Genomic DNA, 26,534 nt, shown 5'->3' on the forward strand with positions numbered 1-26,534 from the left:
CCTTCCTTTCTCTGGACCCTGGCCTCCACATGTGCAAAGTGGCAGTGTTAGAGGGTCTGTGTGTCTCCTGATGGCCAGAGACTCTGGAAAGTTATGTTTCAGGCATCTGTGTCCAGACAGCCTCTCCCCATCAGGCTCACAGCCTGGCTGGGAACAGGTATGCAGTGAATCCTTGTTAAATACTAGTGGATACATGAATGAAGAATGAATGAATGAATGAATGAATGAATGAATGAATGAATGAATGAACGAAAGAATGAATGAACAACCACTTGGATGGATAGTTAAGATAAAGTCACCACACTGATTTTAGTGAAAATCCATTGGTGCTTAAAGCCTGGGCAAAGGCCACAGGGATGCAAAGTGTGTGCTGCATGATTTGGTGGCACATTCCACTTCCAAGTCATCATAGAGTTGTGTATTTATGGTGGTGCATTTCTGGCAAAAGGCAGTAAAATGTCGTGGACAAGTGGGGTCTCCATAGCAACCAGTTTTGGGGCAGAGATCTCAAATCAGGATACAACAGTGTTCTTTGAGCCTTCAGGGTCTCGGGGGAAGGACGCAATTTGGAGGGTCTTCCTGTTTACTAAGAAAGTCATGAAGGTGCTTCAGGCAGCATCCAATAAGAGAACAATTGGAAACAACACAATCACATGTGAGCTTGCCCACACACACACACACACACACACCCTGATCCGGGTATGGGATGTGGATGTGCACCCAAGAACTTACTAAAGCAAAACTGATTTTAGCTTAGAGAGATTTGATTTTATGCTAAACAAATTTCATCAGGATTTTCATATGAAGAGCCTATTCCTCCCCATATGTGCCCTGCTTGGCTGCATTTTAATGTGGTTAAATCCAATCTTTGAGTTCTCTGTAGGCCCCATGACTGGGTTCTCAGGATACGACTCTCAGCTGCTGACTGAGTTTGGGGGAGGAAGTTGCTGTCACAGGGGCTTCCAGAGGACTGAACTTCTCTCCCAGGATCCCTGAGCTCAAAGGAATGGAAGAAGAAGACCCGTGTGGGGTAGGGGCTGTGGTTCCCATGGGGTTGTCATGGAGGTACACAGAAAGCCCTGGAAACTTTGTCAGTGGCACAGAGAGCCCCACATGGTCCCTCCAAGAGCTTCTGCTGTTGAATTTCAGTTCATTGAATACAAGCAATTCGTGGGTCACACACTGAGTACTTATGCGAATCCCAGGCCTGCTGACAAGGCACCATCCTTCCTGCGCCTAAGAGGTCCAGGGAGCAGGACGGCCAGACTTAGCAAACGCAAATGCAAGACACCTGGGAAAAGTTGAATCTCTGATGAGCAACGACTACTTTGTTAGCATCAGTATGACCCAGTCTGACCAGGCCTGTCCAGGTGGAGAGATGGGCACAGCTTTAGTGTGCGGCCCGCCTTGTGGGTGAACTCACCTCCCAGAGGGACTCCAGCATGCCTGGATGCTGGTCTCAGGCAAGCACAGTGGTGCCTGAGATCCCTGATTTCCTGGGTACCCGCAGTGGGAAGGATGCCCATCAGTCACCCTGGGCTGCCCTTCCCTGGCCTCTTAGAGGACGTGAAAAATGCAGAGAGGCCCGAGGTGGGTGTTCCATGAGGGGACTTCTGCTGGGGGAGAGCGGGGCATGGCTGTTGTCTAGGAGCTGAGCTCAGAAGTGAAAAGTGAGTGGGCTATGGGGGTCTCTGACCCCAGAGGCTGGGGAAGCCCCTCACAGGCCATTTGTCCTAAGACTACAGGGTGGACAGCAATGCCTGCCTCCATCCTCACCCCAGCCTGCTGCTGTCAGTGCTGGAGTTCCTCCAAACCCAGTGGGGACTCTGGGACCTGTGCTCCCTGGGAGAGGGTGACACGTGCAGCCTGAGGCTTCTGCTCCCCGTGAGCAGGCACAAAGTCTGTGGGCCTGGGGGAGCCTGAGAGCTGGGCCTCCTTTCCTGGACATTTCTGAAGAAGCACAATTGAAGCATGCCTGCCCTGCTCCAGCCTGGTTAGCCCTGGGTGCAGGGCCTGCCGGGTCTTGCGCCTGCTGTCCCGTGTTCTCTGTGTCCCAGGCTCAGGGTTCCTCCATCCCCAGCGCTCTGGCACAGGGACTGGCTGAGCAAGAAAAACACTGGTGAGTGAAGCAGCCAAGAGCTTGTGTCACAGCAGAATAGGCAGTCTTGTTTGCCTCATCCACTGTTATTTTATTTTATTATAAAATAAGAAGATATGATGTTACTCTCCCGAGGAGCCCCGAGGTAGATACCAGGATCCCATTTCACAGATGCAGAAGCTGCAGCCAAGGCTGGCAGAAGTGTGGAGCTGGGCCTGACGCTCAGGCGGCCTGGCCTCCTTCTTACCCACTCACTGTGCATATGCCTGTCCTCCTGTCTCGGCCTCTAGATACCATGCGGTGCTGGGATGGGTTCCCCAGTCCCCACTGGACTTGATGTGCTGGTGAGGCTGGTGTCAGCATGGTCCTGCTCCTGGGCCCCAGGCCGGCTGTGCCCCTGGCTTCTTCCTTGGCTACCTCAGCTGTGGGCCTGGGCACTGAGCCTGTTCTCTCCTCTCCCTGCACTCCAGGCCTCTGCCTGGGCTCCCTCAACCACTGACAGCTGTCAGGAGCCCCAACCCTGCTGGCCAGACATCGTAGACCACTTGGGCCAGCAGGGGACTCCTGTCATTGGAGTCGGCCAGAGCTTTTGGAGCCTGGGCCTCACTTGCCCCCGGCGCTTTCCTCTGCAGCTGCATCCATGCTTCACTGCCCCCTGCCCTCGCCTCCAGCAGTGGACTCTGCTTCCGACGCCTCGGGATTCTACAGCAGGGCCACGTCTGTGTGGGCCAAAGGGTGCATGTGCTGTCTCCCGGGTTTCGGGGCAGAGCGGCTTCCCTCCTCCCTGCAATGTGAGCTAATCCTGGAGGACCCCACCGGAGCAGCCCAGCATGGAGCCGTCTCCTGCAGCCTCCCCAGCTCCTCCATGGGCGTTCTCACCCACAGCCTGCCCCTGATTCACAGATGGCCTCTAAAGCTTCCAGCTTCTGACAACGGCGTTCACGGTTTCACCACAAACTCCCAAGCTCCTGGCTTCGTCCCCTGTCATTTCCTGGGCCTGGGGCATGACATTTACAGTTTCCTCTCATTAGTCTCACCTCTTCACTCCATTTTGCTTCACCCTGCCCGTGGAGGGGCTGCTGCTTGACCTTGCCATCCCAGGACCACCTGTTCTGACACATCTGCCACCAAGACTCATTCATTCGTCTACATGTCTGTTTACTTGTCCGACTCTTGTGGGGCACCTTCTGGGAGCTGGCATGAGGAATGCAGCTCTGTGGGTGGGCGGCCATGTCTTCCAGCCTCACTTGCACTCACTCCATCCAGTAACCAGAGTCTACCCCACAGCCAGGAGCAGCAGCCCCTCCACCTCTCAGCCTCATCCCTTGTGCCCTTGTCCATTCTTCTTCACACCCCCAGCCTGACTTACCCTGCACCTTTGCCGATGCAGCCTAGTCTTCCTGCAAACCCATTTGTCTGTCTCAGCAGGTTCCAGGCCTGGCTCCAGGGCTACCTCCTTCAGCCAGTGCCATAGGCAGCTGAATTGTGTCCCTGGAGCGGTTCTGTGTTGACATCCTAACCCCCAGTACCTCCAAATGTGACTGTACTTGGAGACAGTTGAAATGGGGTCATATGGGTGGGCCCTAATCCTGTATGACTGGCATCCTTATAAGCGGAGATGAGGACACAGACGTGCAGAGGACAGTAGAGGTGAGGACGCAGGGAGAAGGTGGTCATCTGCAAACCAAGAGAAAGGCCTCAAAAGAAACCAACCCTGTGACACCTTGATCTTGGACTTCCAGCTTCCAGAACTGTGAAGAAATGAATTTCTGTTTAATATTGTTATGGCAGCCCCACCCGACTGATATAGCTGAATGTCCCCTCTGCCTTCCCTAGGGCCTGAGATGTCCATTTTCGCCCTTTCACCTCAAGTCACATTTGTTTGCAGACACCGCATCCCTAGGACCCCAGCAATAGGACCCAACACTGTCTCCTCATTTTCCCTGTGATTTGAGGGGAACAAGAGGCAAAAACACTTAAATGAAGGAGTTGAAGACAGCCTTTTGGCCAGCAGACCTTGTCAGCCCTGGGTAATGCTGTGATGTATTTTGAAAAATGCCAGCAGACTCAGCCTTGATATTTATGACCCTGCTTCTTGGCCTTCGTGGGGAGTGGTGTGCTCTGCTCTTAAATTTATGGTCCTTCAGTGCAGTCCCAGACCAACCAGGGGATTGCAAATGGGCTGTCTGCTAATAGTGTGTGCGGACGGTGTGGGAGGTGGTGTGATCCTTGGCACTGGGGTCAGACACAAGCGTTTCTCACCCAGGGAGGGTTGCTCTGGACCTGAGAAGGATCTCCTTCATCTTCTCCTTTGCAGAGCCTCAGAGTTTACAGAGGAATCAGAGTATCCTAACCATCTCTCACTATTTTTGACATGGCTGCACACCAGTTCTACTTTCTTAATATTTATCTTTTGATCAACTTGTTGTCCCCTGGAGGCCAGATGACCCACAGGGCATAAGACATGAAGTGCACATTCCTGCTATCCCTAGGCCTGGGCTAAATTAGGTGAGGACCCCCTTCAGGGCCTTTGCAGAGTTTGGAGACATGGGAAGATCAGGATCCCCACCTGGCCCCTGGAAGGGAGATCTCTGAAAGAGGAGTTGAAGCTTGCAAGCTGAATCTCCCCAAGTCCCTGTGTGCCCACCTGAGCTTGACTTTATTAAAAAGGCAGCTGGATTTCCTTTTGAGGAGCTCTGCAAATCTTGGAGTGAGGAGGAGACATTAGAGTGAGGGTGAGACCTCTGATGCCCAATGACCAATCCCAGAATAACCCAGGCACTAGAAGGTACTGGAATTCCTCAGAGGGGCACGAGTAACTAACCCACCTGCCATACATTTTCAGGTGGAAAACAAAAGTCACACAGCAGTGCAGGTTTCTCCAGGAAGAACTGCAGCTCAGGAGCTGAGTGTGGACCAGGGCCCTGGGAAGAGACTGCTGAGCCAGGAGCTGGCTGGAACCCCTGTCTGTTGCAGGCTGTGGAGATGGGGGTGGGTGTGGCACCAAAGCGGGTGTATCACCCCAGGCCATCCTCCCTGAGTCTGCCATGGGCAGCACCCACAGCCATGTCCTGTGGCTCAGTCACAGAGGCTGAGCCTTCTTCACAGTGGCCCCTCACTTCTCAGGCCCCTACACTATGGGCAAGTGGGGGAAGAGCCAGTGTCCAAGATGGAAGACGGGCAGGGGCTGGGTGAGGCTGTGCAGGCGGATGTGCTTCCTTGAAGCCTTCCTGCCTTTCTCAGGACAGAAACACAAACACTTAGAAAGGCAGCATTGTAAGTGAAATAGAGTGGCAATTTAAAACTCAAGAGCCCTTCTGCATTTAGAACATAGTTGCTTTAATAAAATAAAGACAATACAATAATTTCCAGTAAGCAACCCCATCTTTTTTTTTTCTCAGTGCAATAGCCCTTAATAAGGTGAGTCATGTGTAATTTCGTGTGCAGCTGGGCATCACCAAGTCATAGTTTCCAGAGTGCTGCTCAGCCCTCCAAGTGTGTGCGCTCATCTTTTTCATAGAATTCCCATGGGCCGTGGAGAAGGTTGGGGTGCAGAGCTCTGATTGCCAGAGGCCCTTCCTTGAGAGTTGTGGTGAGGGAGGCCCTGGGGGTTTCCTCTGTAGGCAGAGCTCAGGCCCCAGTCACCTCTGCCGCCCTCAGCCTGGCACTGCAGTGCCAGAGCCTCTGCTGCCTCTCTCTTCCTATCCATCTGCAGACCAGCAGAATATTCTCCCCTTCTCATCACCAACCAGGAGTTTAGTCTGGTTTCTTGGGAAGAGAAAGAAAAGACAAGAACGTTAGAGGGACAGGACGACTTGTCCTTGCCAGTACGCGGGATATTGCAACTCTGGGGCTCTATCCGGGGCCCAGCAGAGCTTGCCCCTGGCCTAATTTCTCCTGAGGCAGGGGAGGTAGTGGGAGGAATGGAGAAGATTTCCACTTTGGGGAGGGGAGAGCATTTGAGCTGTGAGGGTGGTGGCTCCCACAGCACTGTGGGGAAGCTCAGGCCCCAGGGAGCAGGACGAGGCCCTGCCTCTCTCCAGTGCCTCCAGATGAGTCTCCTGTCCCGCCAGATATAGCCAGGACCAGGGCAGAACAAATGGCAAATTATCTACAAAAAGTGCGGCTCTGGCCCTACCACCATGCCCACCCCACCCCACTCTACCCCACCCAGCATCTAAAACACTGTGTAGTGCCCCCACGGAGAACGCCGGAACAGCCCACACCATGCCAGGAAGGGAAGAAGGAAGGCCAGCTCTGCAAGGTCAGCGACCCCTGAGGCTGCACCTCCCAGTGTGTACAAGGATGTTAATGACAGTAACCACCTCCGTGGGTTACTGCGAGTCAAATAACGGGTATGAAGTGTCGGGACTGACGCTTGGCTATGCTACAGCAGCTAAGAGCCCTCAGAAGGCACTTTCTGTTAATGAAGGATAATCATCACACCAAATGTTACAGTCAGCAGTGGAACTCAGGGGAAAAGGCTCTCTTTAGGATAAAATTACAAAACAATAGACTTCTACCTCTTGGATTTCTTAATGAATGTATGGATATTCAAGAGCAAGAGAGCAAGGGCATGTGTGAGTTAAAAGCAAAACAAACAACAACAAAACCCTGCAAAACATTTCCTGGGGCTCTACACGGCCACGCGGGCTGCATCCTGTGCTTGGTGGGGCCCGTCCTGGAGTGAGGTGGCCTCCTTGGCCAGGTGGCCTGGACTCAGAGCCACTGGGGCTTTCCTAGAGGTGGCTGCAGTGCCCTCTGCTGGAGACACAGAGAAACAAGTCCACGCTTACCTGGACACGGCCAGAGCCGTCACCGCGGGGCTGGTTTTGCTGGGCTTCCCTGTCAAAACAATGCTGACGTCCAGCTCTCGACTCAAGGCCAGGTTCTTCTCCCACTTGTGGCCTGTGTGGAGCATGGGAGAGAAGAGTTAGAACACCAGATCGGCTTCCCACATACAGTGTGCATCTGCAACACAGGGCCACAAACACATACGCACATATTTATATTTGTGGTCAGCAACTTGTTAAATTGAGGGGGAAATATATTTAATCTTGGCCTGTGCTGTTGCAAAAAGGGCCGTCCCAATTTAATTTGCAGGCGGTGATAGTTACATGTGCTGACGTGCTGCGGTATCCATTGTGTACCAAATTGGATTTGTGTATTATTGCTTTCTAAATTGCATGCCTAGTTCAGCAAAATTGTTCATCAGTGTTTACTGGCTTTATGCTTAATAAGATGCCCCACAATACCTTGCTGCCAGGATGTAATGCAGCCAGTAATTGCCTAGTAAAAATAAATTACATAAAGTCGGCATTATCAACTTATCTTAATCCTCTCATGCCACAACCAATAATTAAATGCTGAGAACGTTTTTTCAAAAAATATAACTCAATGATTGTTACTTCACTCATTTTAATGACTGCATTTGGGGACAGACAGTAATTCCTTCAATGTGAAGCGTGAGATGGAGAGACGCCAGCTGGGTACATCCCTGTCAGGCCACTTCCTTGGACTTAGGGCAGGAGAGATGATACAGCCCCCACTGTCCTGGGGTGACCACCCATGTGTGCACACAGGCCAAGTGCCAGGAAACGCATGAGGGGTCCAGGTGGGAGAAACCACCTCAAAGCACACCAGGCATTTGTACATTTGTGTACAAATCTAAACAACAAGCTTCTCCCAAGTATTTTTTGTGTACCAGATTGAGTCCAAATCTTTGAGGCAATTCCTGAAATAAATTGTACTCAACTGGGCTGGACCTTGCTGCAAATGGCAAACAAATGAATTCCAAGCAGAAATTAGATTACATCTTCCCACAAATGCAGTATGCTTAATATCTTCACAGATCTCCTTTCTTGCCCCTTAAGACATTTGAGGGATGCAGTAATATACATGCCAAGAGGACACATATGCAAATATTCACGTGTCATGCCCAATACAGGTCCCTTTCCAACAAAGCAGTTTTGAGCAATATAAGAACAACATGCCTTTTTATTAAAGACCTCCAGCAGTTTAGGCTTGTAAATCTGCACATCTTTCAGATTTGTTAACTCTAAACTTCAGCCCAACGTGATTATTTGAATATGTCCATGTCATCCTGTCATTTCACGTTAATCTTCCCTTGAACCGTAATCACAATCTTGGCAGTCAATCCAATGGGGTGGCAGTGACTTCGGGGTAGACAGAGAGGAAGGATGTGGATCTGGGGCTCCCTGGCAGTCTTAGACCCCCTTAAGTAAGTTTTCTAATGCCATCAGCTGCTGTGTCCAGAGAGAAAAATCTCTCAAAAGTCTGCAAAAATGGCAACAATGACCTGCATTTGGGGTAGATTCTTGTCTGTGGCTACTATTATTCTCTCATCAGTATTCTACTAGTTAGGATGCACAGGAAGTGTCTCCATTTGACAGAAGACCAGAGAAGTTGCTGTGACAGAGTTGGGTGTAGAACCTCGTTTCCTGCTTTTCACCCTGCTTCTCATTCACTAGACCCCATGACCAATGAGTGCAACCTCACCACAACCTGCAAATCCAATGGCACTGCCAGAACCAACTGAATGGCTCTGAGGTGACTTTCATCTATCCATCCATCCATCCATCCATCCATCCATCCATCCATCCATCCATTCACCCATCCATCCAGCATTCTTTCTCAGACATCCATTTATCAACCATAGGCTTAGCTAATGCCATTAGCTTACTGGGCCCCAGTAGCTTCAAAAGTGGGCATTTGAGTCCAAAACTAAAATGGTGTGCAGTCTCATGCAGGTGTACTAGAAAACTGCTTTGTAAGCAGGCTGGGGAATAAGAGCCTTTCCAAGTGGGAGCAGATATGGGAGGGAGCTTGGCCTCTGCTTTCCAAAGATGTGCTGAGTTCCTTAGAATGCACACACTTCTGTCCTTTCACACTGAGATAGGCTGACTCCTTGTGGTGGTCTCCAAGTACCCTAGAGAAACAGGACCTGCGAACTGATGCAGTTCTTAATCTGCATCTTTGTGATGTTATTGATCTTTTTGATGTTATTGTCCTGGCCCAGCCCAGATTGTCGACAAGGGTCCCCAGGTGTTTTTATCTTGAAGGAAAGGACCCCTAATATAGAGCCTAGGACACAGTAGCGGCTGAGCAAATGCCTATGTGTGCTTGCATGAAGAAGAATCCACAAATGGGTGACTACATGAATCAAAGAGGTGTGGACTGTATTTTAGAAATCAATGAATTGCAAACCTCTACTGTCTTCAGAAGGCAGCCCTCTGAAATCTGGGAAATTCTCTCCTGTGGATGATCACAGGTTCTGGGATGCAGAGCAAACAGGGAGCTAACAGAAGCACTCAGGATGATAGAATTCTCACTTCATGAAAGCGTGTTTGATTGTGGGTCCCAATAAAGATGTACCAGTTCTGAGCCACAATCTTTTCTGAAGACTGAGCTGGAGGAGGTAATGATGGGGGCGGGGACTAGACAGCTGTGATGGACATGATGCAGTGACAGCTTTGATGGGGAGGTTTTCACCTGTGTTCATTATGGAGGGGTTAGTGATGGTGGTTACATTCCAGTATCTATGGTTAGGTTATTCTGAGGCCGTTGTGGCTGTGATGGCGGCAGATGTGAGGATAGTCTGCTTGCTGGGTGACTTCAGGCAAGTCACTGAACCTCTCTGTGCCTCCCTAGGCCTCCCTAGGCTCTGCAGACCTGGGAGGAGCTGCAGCCCTTGGGCTGAGGTGGAGAGAGGGGAGGTGAGGAGGGCAGGGCAAGGCCAGGAAAGCCACATCCCTAGCAGGTCAGGTACCTCTTGGGCTTGGAGGCTGAGCCGAGGGTTCCTCTCCTGCTGGCTGTCCAGGAACAGACATCTTCACATCTTCAGTCTTCCAAACCTGCCCCAAAAAAGCAAATGTCATGGGCTGGGGAGATGATCCTGTCTGCAAGCTCAGAGTGGCCTAGTCAATTTCCTCACACCTAGGGGGGCCCTCAGGGAAGGGATGAAGACATGGCCCCCCTTTCACTTCTGATGTTAATTTACTACCAGGTAAAAGGTTATTTAGGCTCTAGCTTCCTCATGCGGAGGTTTGGCCGATCACAGTTGCACCTTGAATGAGTTTACCCCACCCATGTCCCGAAGTGCATCTCATCTATCCCCCCACCACCCTTCACTTGCAGGGATGTGACTCTGCAACCAGTTTATTACCATTTTGCTCAACCAATGCCTTTTTGCCCATAATGCCACCACCTCTAGAGTCCTCCCTCACCCCTGGGTGGCTGGGCACCCCCATCTTGTGTCTGGCCCTTGGTGCTAAGCCTGCTTGTGGGAGCCCTGAGGCCAACTCACTCAAAATGGCTTCTCACTCACCGGGTCTGGATTTTATATCACCAAAGGGCAAGGACCAGCCTCCTCTCAAATGATTCCGTGAGCCCCATACCAGGCTTAGCACGGCACTGGGCCAGTCTAGGAACTCAGTGACCACACTGAATGAATGAGCGCTAAGTGTACAGAAGACCCTCACTCATGCTTTGGGCGGGCCCAGGAGAGTAATATACCTGCAGCTTAGCCACCCCAGGCTCCTCTGGCTGTCCCACCGATGTGGGCCACACCCCACCAAGCCCAGACCAGCCCAGAATGCCCTGCTTTCTGCAGAGGCCACAGACAAAGTCCTGTGAGGGGACTGCCTGGGTGCCTCAGCTTGCATGGATGGATGGATGGATGGATGGATACATGGATGGATGGATGGATGGATGGATGGATGGATGGATGGATGAGTGGATGGGTGGATAGGGAGATGGATGGGTAGATGGATAGGTGGGTAGATGAGTAGAGAGATAAATGGGTTGGTAGGTAGATAAATTAGTGGATAGGTGGGCAAGTTCTGTTTGAATGGATGACACAAATATCTCCTTTTAGCACTGGAATATAATCTTTTGCATTTAACCATTCAACTTTTATATGTTGTAACAGTGTTTATTTTAGTGTGTGTGTCTGTGTATGTGTGTGTGCATGTGTGTGTGTGTCTGTGTGTGTAATACTACATATATAATTTTATTTATTTACTCTTTCCCTGGAAAAAACCTACAGCTTCATTTGCTGTAGGTACCTGTTCTGGAATGGTCTCAAATGCAACCTGCAGGTTTTGCCCCCTGGAGGAAGTCAGAAGAATGGAGATGAACACATTTCTTGTGTCATGTCCTCAATCAGCCCAAGACACACCTACCCGGACCATGCCGTCTTGACTCCCGGTGATGATGATCTGGCTTATGTCCCAAGCTGGGCCCTCTATCAGGCAGCAGCAGGTTATGGCTCCTTCTGGGCCCCAGGCTGTGGTGATGCTGGCCAGGGGCTGTCCATTGACATTCCACAGGGACAAGTGTGCTCCCGCACAGGAGACAATGGTGCCCTGTGCAGTGAGAGCTGGTATCACTCTAAGCTAGAGTCACTGCCTGCCCATCAGCCACATACTCAGCTACCCAGTTGGTACACCCAAGTACCCTCAATTTGCCATGCTCTGAAGACCCCCAAGGTACCCCAAGACTTCTTTCCAGCTGACTTATAGGTCTGCTGTGTTTTCACACAGTTGTAAATTCTTGGTTCTTTTCATACTGCAGTCATGTGCTTGGATACTTCTTTCCTGGCAGAAGGCACCTGGCTCACCCTCAGGCTCCTCCCAGATCCCACTCCCCAGCCACACCCTGACTGCCACAGAAGATCCAGCCTGAAAGGCAGCCCTGGCTTTGGACACACAACTTACACCTGGTTGGCCAGCCCTGCCCCATAAAGAAGTTTTGGATGCCACCTGGTGGAGGGCAGGGTACAGAGGTTCCAATGACTGCACGTGGCTCATAAGCTTGTGCAATGTCCCTGAAGAGGGAATTTCTGAGGAGAAATTTCCCCATTGTATCTCCTGATATGCTCACATTTGAGTCTTTGCTCCTCAAGTCCTGTCTATTCTGTAGTGGCCACTGTCACCGAGGCCCTGGGGCCATCCCTTTGAGCCTTGCCCTAATCACAGAATGGATGTATGGGGCTCAGTACCCCTCCATATCCCCCTGGGCTGGGATCCATTGTAGAATTTCCAGAATTGTTAGGGATGGTCTGTCTGAGGCCAGGGACCATGTCTGATACCTCTCTGCCCCACACCCAGCAAGCACAGACTGAAATCAGTTGGCTGCAGGACAACTTGTCCTGGTACCAGGCTTCTCTGGGGTCTAGAGACACAATTCCTGATGGGTTTTATATTCTCCCAGGTGACGGCTTCATGCCTTCTTCTATACATCAACCCATCCATCCATTCACCCACCATCTACCAATCCATTATCCATTTCATCCATCTTTCCATCCCTTTATCTGCTCATTTATCCATCCATCCATCCACCCACTCATCTATCCACCCATCCATCCATCTCTTCATCCATCCACCCTTGCATCCACTGAGCTACCTCTCCATCCACCCACCCATTCACACTCCATCTACTCATCTAACATTGAATCCAGTTTTGAATTCAAGCCCACCTGGAGCACCACTTTCAGCAAAAATTGGAACCAGGAAGCTCCTATATCATCCTTCCTCTTTTGAGCCCTCTGCCCATTTTATTTATGCCCTGGGCCCCTTAGGTTTTCTGTGAGCAGATGCAGAAACCTCTGCATCCTCAGGGAACCCCATATCCCATGACAGGGCTTTGGTCTGGAAGAAATTTCAAACCGATAAATTGATCTCCCTCATCTTTGTTAGCCAGTATGGAAGGACAGGCAGATAAGCTTGCACTGCCATGAAGACCAAACACCTGCCAAGTCAACACTGATTTGAAGGTAAAGAGCTAAATGAGTCAGCCACGTCTAGCAAAACCCTCACTAAAAACCAGTCTTTCTGCTGCAGCACCCTGGTGCCTGCAGCAAAGCAGACACCTCCCACTGTCCCCATCACCAGAGGGAGGAAAGTAAAGAAGCGGACATTGAAGCTAGACCTGGGTGCTGCACATGAGATCTACAACGACTGTTCCACACACGTGGGGCCCTCTCAACATTCTGGGGTGGCCAGAGTCTCTGTGTCTCTGGGCTTTCTCCTGAGTGTTGTACTCCATGCTACTGCGAAGGTGAGGACACGGACACTGAGAAACGGGAGCCTTACCGAGACATCACTGATGGCGACGGCTGAGATGCCCTCCCGATGCATGGGCAGGCGGGTCACATGGGTGAGGTGGTCCAGGTCCCACAGGATACAGGTGCAGTCCTGGGAGCCGCTCACCAGGAGGCTGAAGGTGACTGACGCTGCCAGGCATGTGACAGCCTGTGTGTGTCCATACAAGGCCTGGGGACAGAGACTCGCAGGTTAGGAGAAGGACCCTCAATTCAGCTACTTTGGAGAATTCTTCACCCTCCCTATACAGCTGGGCCCTAGATAAGGAAATGGAGATTCTGAGTGAGTCAGTGATTCCCAAGTCTGTTGTCTGTGCGGCAGTGGGTGTGTGCATGTGCGTGTCCATGACTAGCCTCTTCATTTCATTCATCTCAGGGGTAGAGGCTCTGCTGGGGAGAAACAACAATTTTTTTACTTATAATTCAACCACAGACTAGCCACATCTGGATGTTTTGTGCTGCCCTACATCTGTCTTGAACCTGGGAGCAGTTCATGTCACTATTTTTTTTTGAGATGGAGTCTTGCTCTGTCGCCTAGGTTGGAGTGCAATGGCATGATCTCGGCTCACTGCAACCTTTGCCTCCCAGGTACAAGCAATTCTTTTGCCTCAGCCTCTCAAGTAGCTGGGATTACAGGTGCCTGCCACCACGCCTGGCTAATGTTTTGTATTTTTAGTGGAGATGGGGTTTCACCATGTTGGCCAGGCTGGTCTTGAACTCCTGACCTCAAGTGATCCACCTGCCTTGGCCTCCCAAAGTGCTGGGATTACAAGTGTGAGCCACCACACCTGGCCAATTCATGTTGCAATCAACATACAAAGCACTGTTGGCAAACTGTGGTGCCCACACCAGCAGGTTCAGTAGCAGCAGGTAGCCTGTTAGAATGCAAATTGTTGGGTTCTACCCCAAGTCTTCTGAATCAGAAACACTGGGGATGGGGCCCTGACATCTGAATTTTCACAAGCCTTCAGGGGATTCTCACATGTGCCCAACTTTGAGAGCCATCTCGGTAAGGGAACCTCAGAGGCACGTGCACTCTTGAACTAAACTGGGAAGAAGAAAAGGGGAGGTCACGTGGTCACCAAAAAGATGGGGCTTTTCAAGTCTGATAGGTCTGGATTCATAGCCACTGGGACACTTAGACTTCCTTGGTCTTGGCCCTCAGGTTTGGCTTTTGTGGAACCTGGCCTGACTCATGGATGGCTGTGTGTCCAGATCTGGCTGGAGGCTTTGTTCTCTGTGGACACTTTCCCAAGGGACTGAAATGGCCCACCACGTATGCTGGTACCCCCTGGCCAACTGCTGCAGGCAATGGTGTGGATTCCATCACCAGCACCCCAGAGCCTGGTGAGGCCCTGATCTGATCAGGCCCTGATCTGAGGTCCTCTGCTCACACGTGCTTGCCATCCCCTGGACTCAGCTGGAGGGGCACGGAGGTGGCATTCTGAAGCATAATTGGCCTGGTTTACCAAGTGGTAAACCTCCACCTTCAGAACAGAGACAATCGCTCACTCATTTGGGTCAATGAGGCTAAGCGTCATTTTTCAAAGCTGTCACTTTGCCTGGTCATAGCAATGAAAGGTTCTACCACAGGCTCCCGTTTGTCCTTAATGGATCCTAACGTGACGCCAACCAGATGGTGCTGGCAAGTTAATGGGTATGACCCACAGAAGAGTTGGGTCATCCTAGGAAAATGGCAACTGCCCAAGTGAACAGGGGAAAGCAGAGGAGTTGACAGGAACCTTCTGAATCTCCTGCCAGAATGAACTAAGTCTGATGACTCAGTTCTGACCGCAGGGGGACACAGCAATGCCAAAGAGCGCAGAGAAGGGAACCCAGGCGTAAGGCTCAGGATGTAAAGACAGGATCTCTGAGCCCCAGTGCCGGCACGTGTTGTTTACGAGTGGAACCAAGTCTGCCTGATCTTCCCAGGAAACAGCCTGGGTGCCTGGCACTGCCCACTTAGGTTAGGCTGGCTGCCTTCTGACCAGCCTGGAAACTCCAGCACCACAAGGCATCCAGCACCCACCATCTGCAAGAGTCGAAGAAATCAAGGAAGGAAACAGCAGCTTCAAATGTATGCTCAAGGGGGGTTTGTTTTCTCAGAATAATACTTCTCTAAAAGGCCAATTAAAATAAGTTCATTATATCATCTCATACCTAACTATAGCAGCAAAAAATGACAGCAACAAGAAAACCCCTGAAAATTATTCCCCATGCTGGTTACATTGCCATGAGACGGGTGCTCTTGATTGCTGGTGGTTATGATTAAGTCATAGAACTATTTTGGAAGGCACCGTGTCACTGCTCATAACTCTCCTCCCTGAAGTTTATCGTAAGAAAACAATCAGAAGCAAACAGCAACCTAGATATTTTCTGCAGCACTATTTAAAATAGTTAAAACTTGGAAACAACTTAATTGTCTAGTTTTAGAAGAAATGGTTTATTAAACTCTAGTGCACTGACATAACAAAACAATTGAAATGCAATTTTATGGAAATGGAATGATATGGAATGATTGAAATGTAAATTATAGAGAATGTAGAAAAATGGAAACAATTGGATAGACTGGGTGAAAATAGAATAAAATATCTACACACTGATCAGAAAGATATAAATATGTAATATCTGGGGATGAAAGTATGCAAAAATGAAAACTTTTATAGGGGTGGTAGAGAATTGTCTTTGAAGCAAATTTAAAATTTCTCCTTAATGTTGCAATATCTTTACAAATAAAATACTTTTTGAACTGCCTATGAAGCTCATCAGTGATGACTTTCCTGTTCACAGGTCAGGAATGGATCCCTTCACTGAGCAGCCGTGGTTTGGGGAACCTGCAAGGCCACATTAGCCTTTACAAGTAAGTGATAAAGTGTTTTATTTTTAGAAAATAAGAGCATGTGGGATTCCCATATATTTTCCTGTTGATTTGGAAGTAGGAGAGGATGATAAATTACATTTTTATGGGGTCGATACGAGGGTGTTTCTGTGCATTTTCACTGTTAAATGGGAGCTCGGAGTATGGCAGAAAAATCACCGCCCCAGTACCCGAAGGCCAGGCCCAGGGTCAGGTGGAACTGTGTACAGTCCCCAGGGCAAGCTGTAAATGGGCAACGGGGATACTGGGGAGAGAGGTCTCCAGTCTTTCATTTCCAGTCCCTTTGCTGAGATCAGGAATCACACTCAGCCGACTGATAACAGCAGTTGGTGAAGGTCACCTGCCTGTCGCCTGTATAGTTGCCTCTCAGTGGGTGCGGTGCCCCTGCATATATGTCAGCGCCCTCTCGCACTGCCCTATTCGTTCCTTCACCTCACATTTGTTGAGTGCTCATGCAGCACCCTTCATGCCCTGCATGGCACCAGGAGACAAGGACATGGTCTAGGGTGACAAAAGTGGCTTGAAAATTATCCAGAGAAACCCAGGGTCAGTTTCAGTGAAACATGTTCAATTTAGTAAATTTGGTGAGTGGTGATTTTATTTTATTTATTTATTTTTTTTGAGATGGAGTCTCGCTCTGTCACCCAGGCTGGGGTGCAGTAGCATGATCTCTGCTCACTGCAAGCTCTGCCTCCCTGGTTCACGCCATTCTCCTGCCTCAACTTACTGAGTAGGGACTACAGGCACCCATCACCACGCCCAACTAATTTTTTGTATTTATAGTAGAGATAGGGTTTCACCGTGTTAGCCAGGATGGTCTCGATCTCCTGACCTCATGATCCACCCGCCTCGGCCTCCCAAAGTGCTGGGATTACAAGCGTGATTGATTTTATACAGCTTATTTTTGTTTCTGTTACTTTAGGGCTCTGTGGCCAACCAAAAAACAGACACAGAAATGAATTGGATTTTAGAGTTGAAAGTGTCCCCTAGTGATATTCTAGGGCAAGTTCCAGAGTATGCAGGAGAGCGCATGGGGTTTACAGTTAGACAAACCTAGATTCAAATGCAAGCTGTTATGAGCCTCAATTTCCTTGTCTGAATGTGGAAATAATAGTTCCTTCTTCATGGAAAAAAATTAGTATACAGAAGGAACTTGGTGCATTTGGAATGTTAAGCAAACATTAAGTGCCACTATGATTAGCATTCCCTATGAGGTCTGGTGGTACACATCTTCAGCCTCCTGGCTTGTGGTTCCTCTTCCTCCCACCTCAACCACTTCCCTTCAGAAAGTCTTTCATTTGACCTTGGATGCACCACTTATACTTCTTTACATCTCATTTTTCCTTCACCAATAAAGTAGGGGTGATCAAGGCGCCTATTTTACAGGGCTGTCAAGAAGCTAAAATGAGGCAATCCATGTAAAAATGCTTGGCATAAAGGCCAACTTGTGGCAAAATGCTCAAAAAATACTATCTGGTATAAGGAAACTGGTTTCCCCAGACCTGCCATGTGCATGAAGTGGCTGTGTATGGCCCGGCATCTCTCGCTAAGGTGTGGGCCTCTGTGGAGGCACCTGCCCTGTGTACCTGTCAAATGCACCATGGGAATAAAATGATACCTGAATGACGCTGAGCTGTGGGCCACCCTCTGCACCTCACTTCGCTCATTCCCAGCTTCTGAGGGTGGCAGGACACTCAGTGAGCAGAGTTAGGGTGTGTTCCGGCACCACACCTGCCCAGGTGCCATGCTGGCCAGAGGTTTTGTCCCTACATGAGGTACTGTTCCCACTTGAGGACCGCACCTGCATGAGCAGAACCATACCTGCCGGAGGCGCAAGCCCCTCGGGCGGCCTTTGGTCATGCTGAGCTCCCACACACACACCACGGTGCTGGTCCCAGAGGTGACGATCATTGTTGGGGATGGGCACACGGCGCACAGACAGCGGCCCCAAGCAGCCAAGTTCTCGAATGTCATCAGGATCTATGGGAGATAAGGGGGATTAGTGCTGCTGTGGAGACAGCAGGGACAGGAGCCCAGGATAGAGCCACAGGGGGATGTGGGCCAGTCTGAGTGCCTTGGGAACTGGGGACATGCCATGTGTTCAGGAGCCAGTCCCTGGTGACAAAATCCAGACCATCCCTGGTCCCCAAGGAGGAGCTCCTCCTCCAGCAGGTGGGAAGAGACAAGTCTGGGATGCTGGGAAGACCCCATGAGCACCAGCAGGGGGTGGCTGAGCTTGGGGATCAGGAGGGAGGACATGTGGGGCTGAGTTCCATGGCTGCCTCAAGAAGTTGTTGGGGCAAGGCTAGGGAGGGGCTGGGGAGAGCTTGCAGGGTAGGGAATTCATTGGAAGTGATGGAATTAGGGGAGGGGAGCTAGAGTAGGAATGGGGCTTGGGGAGGAGGGCAGGGGCTGCATCAAGAAGGCAGAGGTGACTGCATGGCTTACACAGAGGCTGGGAGGACCAGTAGGGAAACAGCTTGCTCTTGCCAACCCCCTGAATGCTCAGTGTGTGCCCTTTGAGTCTAAGTCATGACTGGAACCAGAGGAGCCCCCAGGACTTCCCTCCTACACTCAGTGCCAGTGTGAGTGGGCTCAATGTGGCCACGTGTTCAGCCAGTCTCTGCTCTGGAGGTGACAGTGTGCACTGCCAACTTGCAAGCCTTGGAAGGAGGGTTTGAGGCCCAGCCCAAGGAGGGCTTTGCACAGTCACTGAGTCCTCTCCCTCCCAGGCTGGCAGCACGCCTTGTAGGGAAAGTGGGCGAGGTTGCTTTGGGCTCACTTATCTCTGGACCATCTCTGCCTCCAGCTGGAGGAAGGGTGAGGTCCTGAGGCTGCCCCTGCTCCCTGCAGCCCGCTCACCTTGTCGGAGCCATAGCTTCCCAGGCAGCAGCTGAAGTCATCAAAGCCCCAGCTGAAGGTCCTGTTCCAGAGAGGAGGCAGCAGCAATTTGTTCCTCTCTACAGCTAGAATGGTCTTCTCAGTAGGGACAATGTGGCCGATGGCCCCTTTGGGGGACTCTGAGCCTAGAGAAAAGAGGTACATATCTACACCCCAGTTAGTATGGAGAACTTATGCATGGAAGAACAGCACCCATTACAGTCGGGCCCCCGGGCAGAAGTCACAGGTAGACACACTGGACTCGAACTTATACGTGGAAGGACAGCACCCACTGCAGCTGGGCCCCAGGTAGGAATGACAGGCAGACACACTGGACTTGAAGTTACGCACAGAAGGACAGCACCCACTGTAGCTGGGCCCTGGGGCAGGAGTCACAGCAGGCACACTTCCCACCCTCCCTCAGCTCCACTCTGGGAACCATCCCCAGCCCCAGCTGGAATATGACTCAGAGCACGGGATTTGGAGCTGCCCAGACCTCATTCCAAGCCTGGTTATGCTGGTCAAGTCATTCCATCTCTTCAGACCCAGCCCCTTCCCATGGAGTAGAGACAACCATGCCCCTTTCAATGTGTGTCCCCTGGCACAGAGCCTGGTGTAGCTTGTCAACTCAAAACACTGAGGCCAGCCTAGTTTCTGAGACTGTGCACACCACACCCACCATGTAGGGGCCTTTCCTTCCTCCTGGTGGGGGCCACTCCCTTCCTTGCCCTGTGCTGGGTCAAGTGGGAGAACCACCCTCTTCCTGACCCTACCACCCAGGAGGAAGAGAGGCAGCAAGATTCAGGAAAGGCTTCAGGATAAGACTGTGAGATGTCTCTCCCTGTAGGGAAGGGACTGCAGCATCAATGGCCCTTACCCTCTGGGACTGCTCAGATGAAAAGGAGAGAGTAAAGCCAGGCCCCTTAAAGCAAGGCCCAGTGTGTGCTCGGAGTGGCATCAGCATCTGCCAGGACTCCTGTCTCAGCACTGGCTTGTTGCCTGCCTGTGTGGTAGACACCACTTCATGGCACTGTCACAAGCCTGAGGGCAGGGCCATTGTCTTCCCTACCTTACACATGAGGAAACTGAACCTCAGGAAGGCCCCCAAGGACCTGTGGCTGGTAAGATCTGCATCAGTCTCCTGGAGCCCACATGGGAGATCTGAGCTCCTTTGTTACTGTTGGTGTGGTTTGCACCTCATGTCCCTCTCTATGAGGGCAGGGGTTGTGCCTGACTGCCCAGGGACTTCAATGCAGCAGCAGATCCCCAGTCCTGGGGCAAATGGAGGCATGGTCCCCAGAGCCAAGAGCAGCAGCACCTTATCTACCAGGGTGGGGTGTGCCAACAACACTGTTCTTGGACTTCAAGGATAAAAAAGGACACCATTAAAACCCCTGAAAACTTAACTTCATACTCCTTGGGACCTGCATGTTGTTCAATGTAGTGGGATTTTCCCAAGGCAGTGCATGTCCTCAGATGGCACACGCACCCGACTTCATACATACACGGCCCTAGGAACCCAGCCTCACCCTCTCTTCTGCTTCCATCTGGGTGATCCTCCCTCCTGGACTGGGTGGGACCACCCCCACCCCAGTGGACTCCTGCTTCTATAGAGCCTCTCTGAGCCTTGGTGGCAGCTGAGGAAGCCACTGAACTGTGGTCAGATGAGAGGGACTAATAATCACCCTACGTGCTGGGCACTGAAGGTGGCCCATGTCATCGCACTCTCACTAACTGGCCTTGTTGAGGAGCCCCTGGTCCCTGGAAGAACTGTTTCTCAATCATGGGGCCAGAGTGACCCTCTTCCTTCCCTAGATCACATGGCTCCCTTCATTGGCTCAACTTATTTCTCATGTTTTTCATCCTTTCCTTACCAACTCTCTGTGGGCTCATTTATCTAAGCATCAATACAATTCTGTAATAGCATCCATTCAACCCTATTCAAATCCCCATAGGACCATGGAGGTTCAGTGTCTTGCCCAAGGTCACACAGGGAGGAAGCTGTAGGGCTGGAATTCACTCCTGGGCCATCTGACCCAGAGCACATGTTCTTAGCTACTGGCTGCCTGCCTATCCTGCCCTGCTTAGGAGGACCAGTGGCCAAGGCACAGAGGCTGTAACCCTTCCTTGGGAAACTTGGAACTCTCCACTGGTCTCTTGAGGAGAGGAGGTGTGTGTGTGTGTGTACATGTGTGTGTGCATGTATAAAAGAGAGGAAGAGAGATGTGTGTGTGTGTGCCTGAAAGAGGGGTGTGTATGTGTGTGTGTGTGTTAGAAAGAGAAATAGAGAGAGAGAGAGACAGACAGAGAGAGAGACGTGGGTCTTCAGAAGTCAAGGTCTAACAGAGGAGCCCCTAGACACTTCCAAGAGACGACGCCCCCCTAGAATCTGGCTGTGATTGGAGATGCAACCATTTAAAGTCAGTCCCCAATACTTTGCCTAGGTATGTGGTGCTGGACCTCCAGAGGAACCCAGCCACTGAAGGGACAACCCTGGGACAGGACACCAAACAGTGCAGGGCCAGGGAATCACCTTTGACCGTGACCTGGGAGGGCCTCAGTGACTGCAGGCTGTAGAAAAAGGGCTGTGGGTGGCCAGGCAGGCTCACGGGGGTAGAGACATCCTTTCCAGGCAGAGCCTTCCCTGCTGCAGTCCTGGCTGGGTGGGGTTTGGTAAAGAGCTGGAAAGACAGGGAACAGACACACATGAGGGGAGAGATGCCCAGAGGAGGGGTCATCCCTGTGCACACTGCAGCTGCACCCTGACTCTGGGGGTTGCCACAGCTGGGCTTGCTCCTGACAGAGCTGAACATGAACAGAACCTCTGGTCCAGCCCTCAGACGCTGCAGGTGAGGGGCCTGGGGCTCAGAGAGGGACAGCTACTTTTTCAAGGTCATAAAGGCAGCCCTTCTGCCTGCCAAATCTCTCCTTTCCCAAGCTGCTTGGGAAAAGACTAGCCTCACTGAAGAGCCCCTGGTCCCCGGAAGAACTGTCTCTCAATCATGAGGCCAGAGTGACCCTCTTCCTTCCCTAGATCATGTGGCTTCCTTCATTGACTCAACCTATTTCTCATAGTTTTCATCCTTCCCTCACAAACTCTCTGCAGGCTCATTAATCTAAGCATCAACACAATTCTTTAACAGTGTCCATTCAAATATTCCAAAGAACACGGGCAAATCCCATCAGCGGCCTCTTTCTTATTTTTCTCCAATCTCTGCCATCAGATTGTGCCTAATGCCAAATTTTCTGCATAACTGAGCCAAGCCCTGAGCATGAGCCATGCTGTCTGGCTGAGTCCTTGCTTCTGGACCAGGGTGTGCAGCTGTGGCCAGATCCAGCTCTGTACCCTGCAGTCCCTCCCAGACTGCACCCCCGCTGGGCTGCTCTTCCCAGCCAGCAGCACATTCCTGCAAGTCATCCACCAGGCACACATTGGAGGGAGAAGAAGTGGACATTGGTCCAGGCTGTGGACATGGGCAGAGTTGGGGCTCCAGCTCGATAGGCAGCTGGTGGGGCATGGCGGGGGGTCTCAGAGAAACCTCAGCTCAGTTACAGTCCTGGATCAGATGCTCACCTATTTAGAAAAACTGGTTGGGCAATCAATGCAAACAGAAATCAGAATGATGAGTTTTCAATGAGTGTTTAATAATGAGCACTCTTCCTCGCTCAAGGTGACTGGGAGTAGCGGACACAGCCTCTGTTAGGAGTGACATGGGGCCTGAGTGCTGCAATCCTGTCTTTAGACTGGGACACTTGGGATTCTCATTCTGATGGCTACCTTAGAAATACTTGTCAAAGCTCATATGACACATTGTTGAGTAGTCAGAATCTGAACTTGTGTGTACCCCGTAACTACACTGATGGGAAAAGATCTGTGCTGTGGACAAGGGCTGTGAGTACATGAGGCAGGATATGGCTGGATGGTGGTGGCTACTACTTTGAATTATTTTCTTGCTTTGTATCATTATATATTTTTTAAATTCAGGAAATGAAACCATTAGGCTAACAGGCTTCTTTCCTGAAATTCTTTCTTTCCTACAAAGCCTCCCAGCAAACCCACACTGGATGTGCCATCCAATCTCCAAGTCAACCTCACACCCTCCTCACATTCCCTTTACCTGGCAGCTGAGCAAATCTCAGCATGTCATGTGAGACCAGACAGAAAGATGTTAGTTTAGCACTAAAGGAGCCCTCTCCGTACCCCGAGTCCTCATGGTTGCACGTGGGGAAGGCTGGAACAAAACAGCTCCACACAGAACCACAGTTCAAGGATCAACAGGGCCAGAATCAATTAAATAACCACCTAACTTGTGCTTTCATCAGTATGTCAACAGGGGAATGCACAACCTTATATTGCTAAGTGACTATCTTGACAGGAGACAGAGCCAGCAGAACAGAAGGTCCAGGTGAGACTTCGCAATTTCACCTGAGGCCTGGCAGGTAGAAGGCAGATGCTCTCACACTGGCGACAACATGTATTAGGACCAGAGCTCTACCTCTGTTGACTGCTATTAGTGTAATTCTAGGCAAGGTATTTATTTAGCCTCTCTGAGCCTCATTTTCCTGGTCCGTAAAAGAATACTCTCTATACTCAGAGCTTACAAGAGATTTCAATGACATAATCACACTAATAGCTAACATTTGTTAAGTGCTGGTCATATTTCAGACACTTTCAAACACTGGATATGTCTTAAGTCATTGGATACAACAAACCTGTAGGGTAGATATGAACACAAGTAATTAGTTACCACATATCTATTGTAGTGTCTAAAAATCAGATCAGTCACAGATAAACACCAGCTTTCACCAGTTTCACTAATGATGTCATCATCTGCATCAACATCAGGTGGTAACTGAGGGTTAAGCCTGATATTGAAAGCACAGGAAGATGATGGGGGACCATTTCACTTCTTCAGCCCTCTCCTTCACTCTTACCCCAGGAGAGAATGTCCTCACACTGCACACACTCTTTTGAGAAAGCAAGGCAAATGACAAGGCATGTTGTACCTGTTTGGGCACCTGTCCAAAGTTGCTGACAAACCCCAGGATGGTGCTCTTGATGAGGGGGTCAGTAATGCTGCTGAGGTCCACTCTGTCACCGTAGAAGTAGGGGTGGAAGATATTAACAGCGTCCACTGCGGCTGGACCCTGCTGCTTGTACCCGAAAATAAGGTCTATCCAATGGTGGAGGTTGGCACTGACAAAGTCACTTTCCAGGGCCTGAAACAAAAACCCAAAGAGCACTAAAACCCAGGCCACTCATGGACTCATGCACTCTCTGTAAGGGGCACGTGCTTCAGGGTGTTGGCCCTGCACAGAGGAGATAATTGATAGGCCCCTGGGCTTGATGAGCACAAAGCAGCAGGATGAGCCAGCCACCTGAGGGCCAACCTAGTCCTGCCTCCAGCCAGCAGCAAACCAGATCTGATTGTTTTCACCACCCCAGCTCAACCATGTCATAAAACCACCATGGTGTCCACAGCATCTATGAGATGCAGGCCTGGGAAAGACATCTAAATGGAAGAGACAAGGCTGAAAATAAAAGTATTGGGGTCTTGCTGAGATGTGACATATGAAACAGGGTGAGCTGGTTCTGATCAGAGAATGTCAGAAGGTTGAGGCTAAGTGCAGTGATCAGGAGAGCATGCTCTGGAGGACAGGGGGTGTGGGTGCTGCCATGTACACATTCCTTAACATCTCTGTTCCTTGGTTTCTTCATCTGTAAAACAAACAACTGTACCTTCTTAGCTGGTTCCTGGAAGAATTAAGTTGTGTCTACGGCTGACACACAGAGAGCTCCAGGAGTTAGGTGATTTCACTGAGCACATACGGTGCCAGGTACCAGCTGTTTCACAGGTGTTGTTTCCTCCCATGAACACCGCCTTTGGTGGCAGGTATAATTAACTCACTTCTAGGGCAGGCTCATGTGATCCTAACACTCCAGCCGCCAGTTTTCATTCCTCAGAACCCCACAGGGGGCATCCAGTCTCACTGAGTAGATCCCACATCATTCAGGTACTGGAAAATTCTGGACATGGGTGTGGGCATCTTCTAAATCATCCCTGGCACAGAAATGATAGAACCTGCTTCTGAGGTGCAGCTTAGCCCCCAGGAATGTGAACTTCCTTCACTGGGGCAGTTGTGTCTAGCTGGGGGCATGCAGCAGGCAAGGAGTTTCTCACCCATGCACTCACAGACCTGAGGAATATTCTGTCCATGCTCAGGCTCACTGTCCCCAGATGGGAGGACAGGAGACATTCTCAACTCAAACATGGAGCCTGGATCTGAGTTTACAACCTTTAAATGAGAAGTAAACCTCACCCCGTTCAGGACCACAGCTCGCACTGGAAGTCAACAACATCTGCCCCTCATGAAAGGTGACATCCAACAGGAAACAAAGAATTTAGCACAAGAACCAAGCATGCTGGATCTTTCATGCATACAGCCCAGATGGGTGGCACTGGCTCAGAATGGGGGACCCAGGTTGGCAATAATTATCATCAGGTGTCACACATGAGCAAGAGAAAGTATGCCCAGGGTCTGGATATCACAGTCTATCTGAGAGGTGGCACCTGTCTCTACTGAATAGAACCCAGCTTCAGGGCTAGGTCCCCAGAGCCTCAAGATGTTCATTCGGGGTTGTCTGGGCTCCCCTTATTGGTCCTCTGGGAGGACAAGTTGCCCTACACACCTGGATCTGGAGAAGCCAGGTCACCTGTGCTAAGTTAGCTTTTCTGAGGTCTATGATTAAAGTGGCTTTGAGGGCAAGAAGGCCACACTTGAGTCATGTCATACGAGGGGTAATGAAAGGTATGGCTCTCCCAAGTCTACCACCTGACTTGGGGCATACCTCATGGCCTTCTGGAGATGTTTGCATGAAAGCATTTGTTGGTGTTTGCCACAGAACCACTAAAGGCATAGCCGGGTGAGGGCAGATCACAGGCCAGGACAGTTGACCCTTTTGCTGGCCCTTCTTCCTACCTCTTGCTAACTAACACATATCCCACATCCTCAAGCTCTTCCCAAACATTCCTCCACCTCCTTTCCTTAGATGAAGCCTGGCTTTCCCCAGGGCCACCAGTTCCCCTTCAGCAAGTTCAAGTGGTGGCCACTTGCTGGACACAACCCATATGTCTGGGGCCAGGACATGGGACTGGTGTCTCCTCAGTCCTTATTGCCACCTCCAGAGTATTGGTCCTCTGTCCTCTTGTAAAAAAAATCACAAAACATCTGCTTCTCTGTGCTGCATGAGATCTAGCTTTACCCACTCCTCATCCTCACTACTGTCTTCCAACAACTTCTCTCTGTTCTCCTCATTCATCAAAGATGGTGATTCTTGGCCATATTTTCCCTTCTTCTCCATGATCTGCCATCATCCTCAGTGATTGCGATCTCTGGCCTCTTGGTTCCTTGAGCTCCACATCTCCAAAGACTTTTGCCTTCCTTCCACCTAAAGTCACCATTCCCACGGCCACACCTTAACCCATGTCAGTATCCATAACTGTCTCATCTTCTAAAGCACTCATTCAAACATCCACTTGGTGAAAGTCACGTCC

General features: G+C 50.6%; 2 protein-coding genes across 5 annotated transcripts in view; one reads left to right on the forward strand and one right to left on the reverse strand.

Moving 5' to 3' along the window:
- VSTM4 (V-set and transmembrane domain containing 4) overlaps positions 1-16,080 on the forward strand; it is a 142,027-nt gene extending 125,947 nt beyond the window's left edge. Inside the window, exon 8 of the mRNA XM_073018987.1 lies at positions 16,011-16,080. Within this exon, the coding sequence (XP_072875088.1) occupies positions 16,011-16,034 (24 nt within the window). The 3' untranslated portion in view covers positions 16,035-16,080. The remainder of the gene's footprint in view (positions 1-16,010) is intronic.
- WDFY4 (WDFY family member 4) overlaps positions 5,414-26,534 on the reverse strand; it is a 296,087-nt gene continuing 274,966 nt past the window's right edge. For 3 of the 4 annotated variants that reach the window (XM_007962606.3, XM_073018985.1, XM_007962605.3), the window contains 9 exons: positions 23,986-24,198; positions 21,512-21,659; positions 18,961-19,145; positions 17,920-18,078; positions 13,213-13,392; positions 11,302-11,484; positions 9,888-9,972; positions 6,895-7,006; positions 5,414-5,866 (listed from right to left, as the gene is read on the reverse strand). In XM_007962606.3, the coding sequence (XP_007960797.3) occupies positions 5,800-5,866; positions 6,895-7,006; positions 9,888-9,972; positions 11,302-11,484; positions 13,213-13,392; positions 17,920-18,078; positions 18,961-19,145; positions 21,512-21,659; positions 23,986-24,198 (1,332 nt within the window). In that variant the 3' untranslated portion in view covers positions 5,414-5,799. The remainder of the gene's footprint in view (positions 5,867-6,894; positions 7,007-9,887; positions 9,973-11,301; positions 11,485-13,212; positions 13,393-17,919; positions 18,079-18,960; positions 19,146-21,511; positions 21,660-23,985; positions 24,199-26,534) is intronic. The other variant, XM_073018986.1, reaches the window with a different exon arrangement.

Source organism: Chlorocebus sabaeus, chromosome 9 (assembly GCF_047675955.1).
Source record: "Chlorocebus sabaeus isolate Y175 chromosome 9, mChlSab1.0.hap1, whole genome shotgun sequence".
Taxonomy (NCBI): Eukaryota; Metazoa; Chordata; class Mammalia; order Primates; family Cercopithecidae; genus Chlorocebus; species Chlorocebus sabaeus.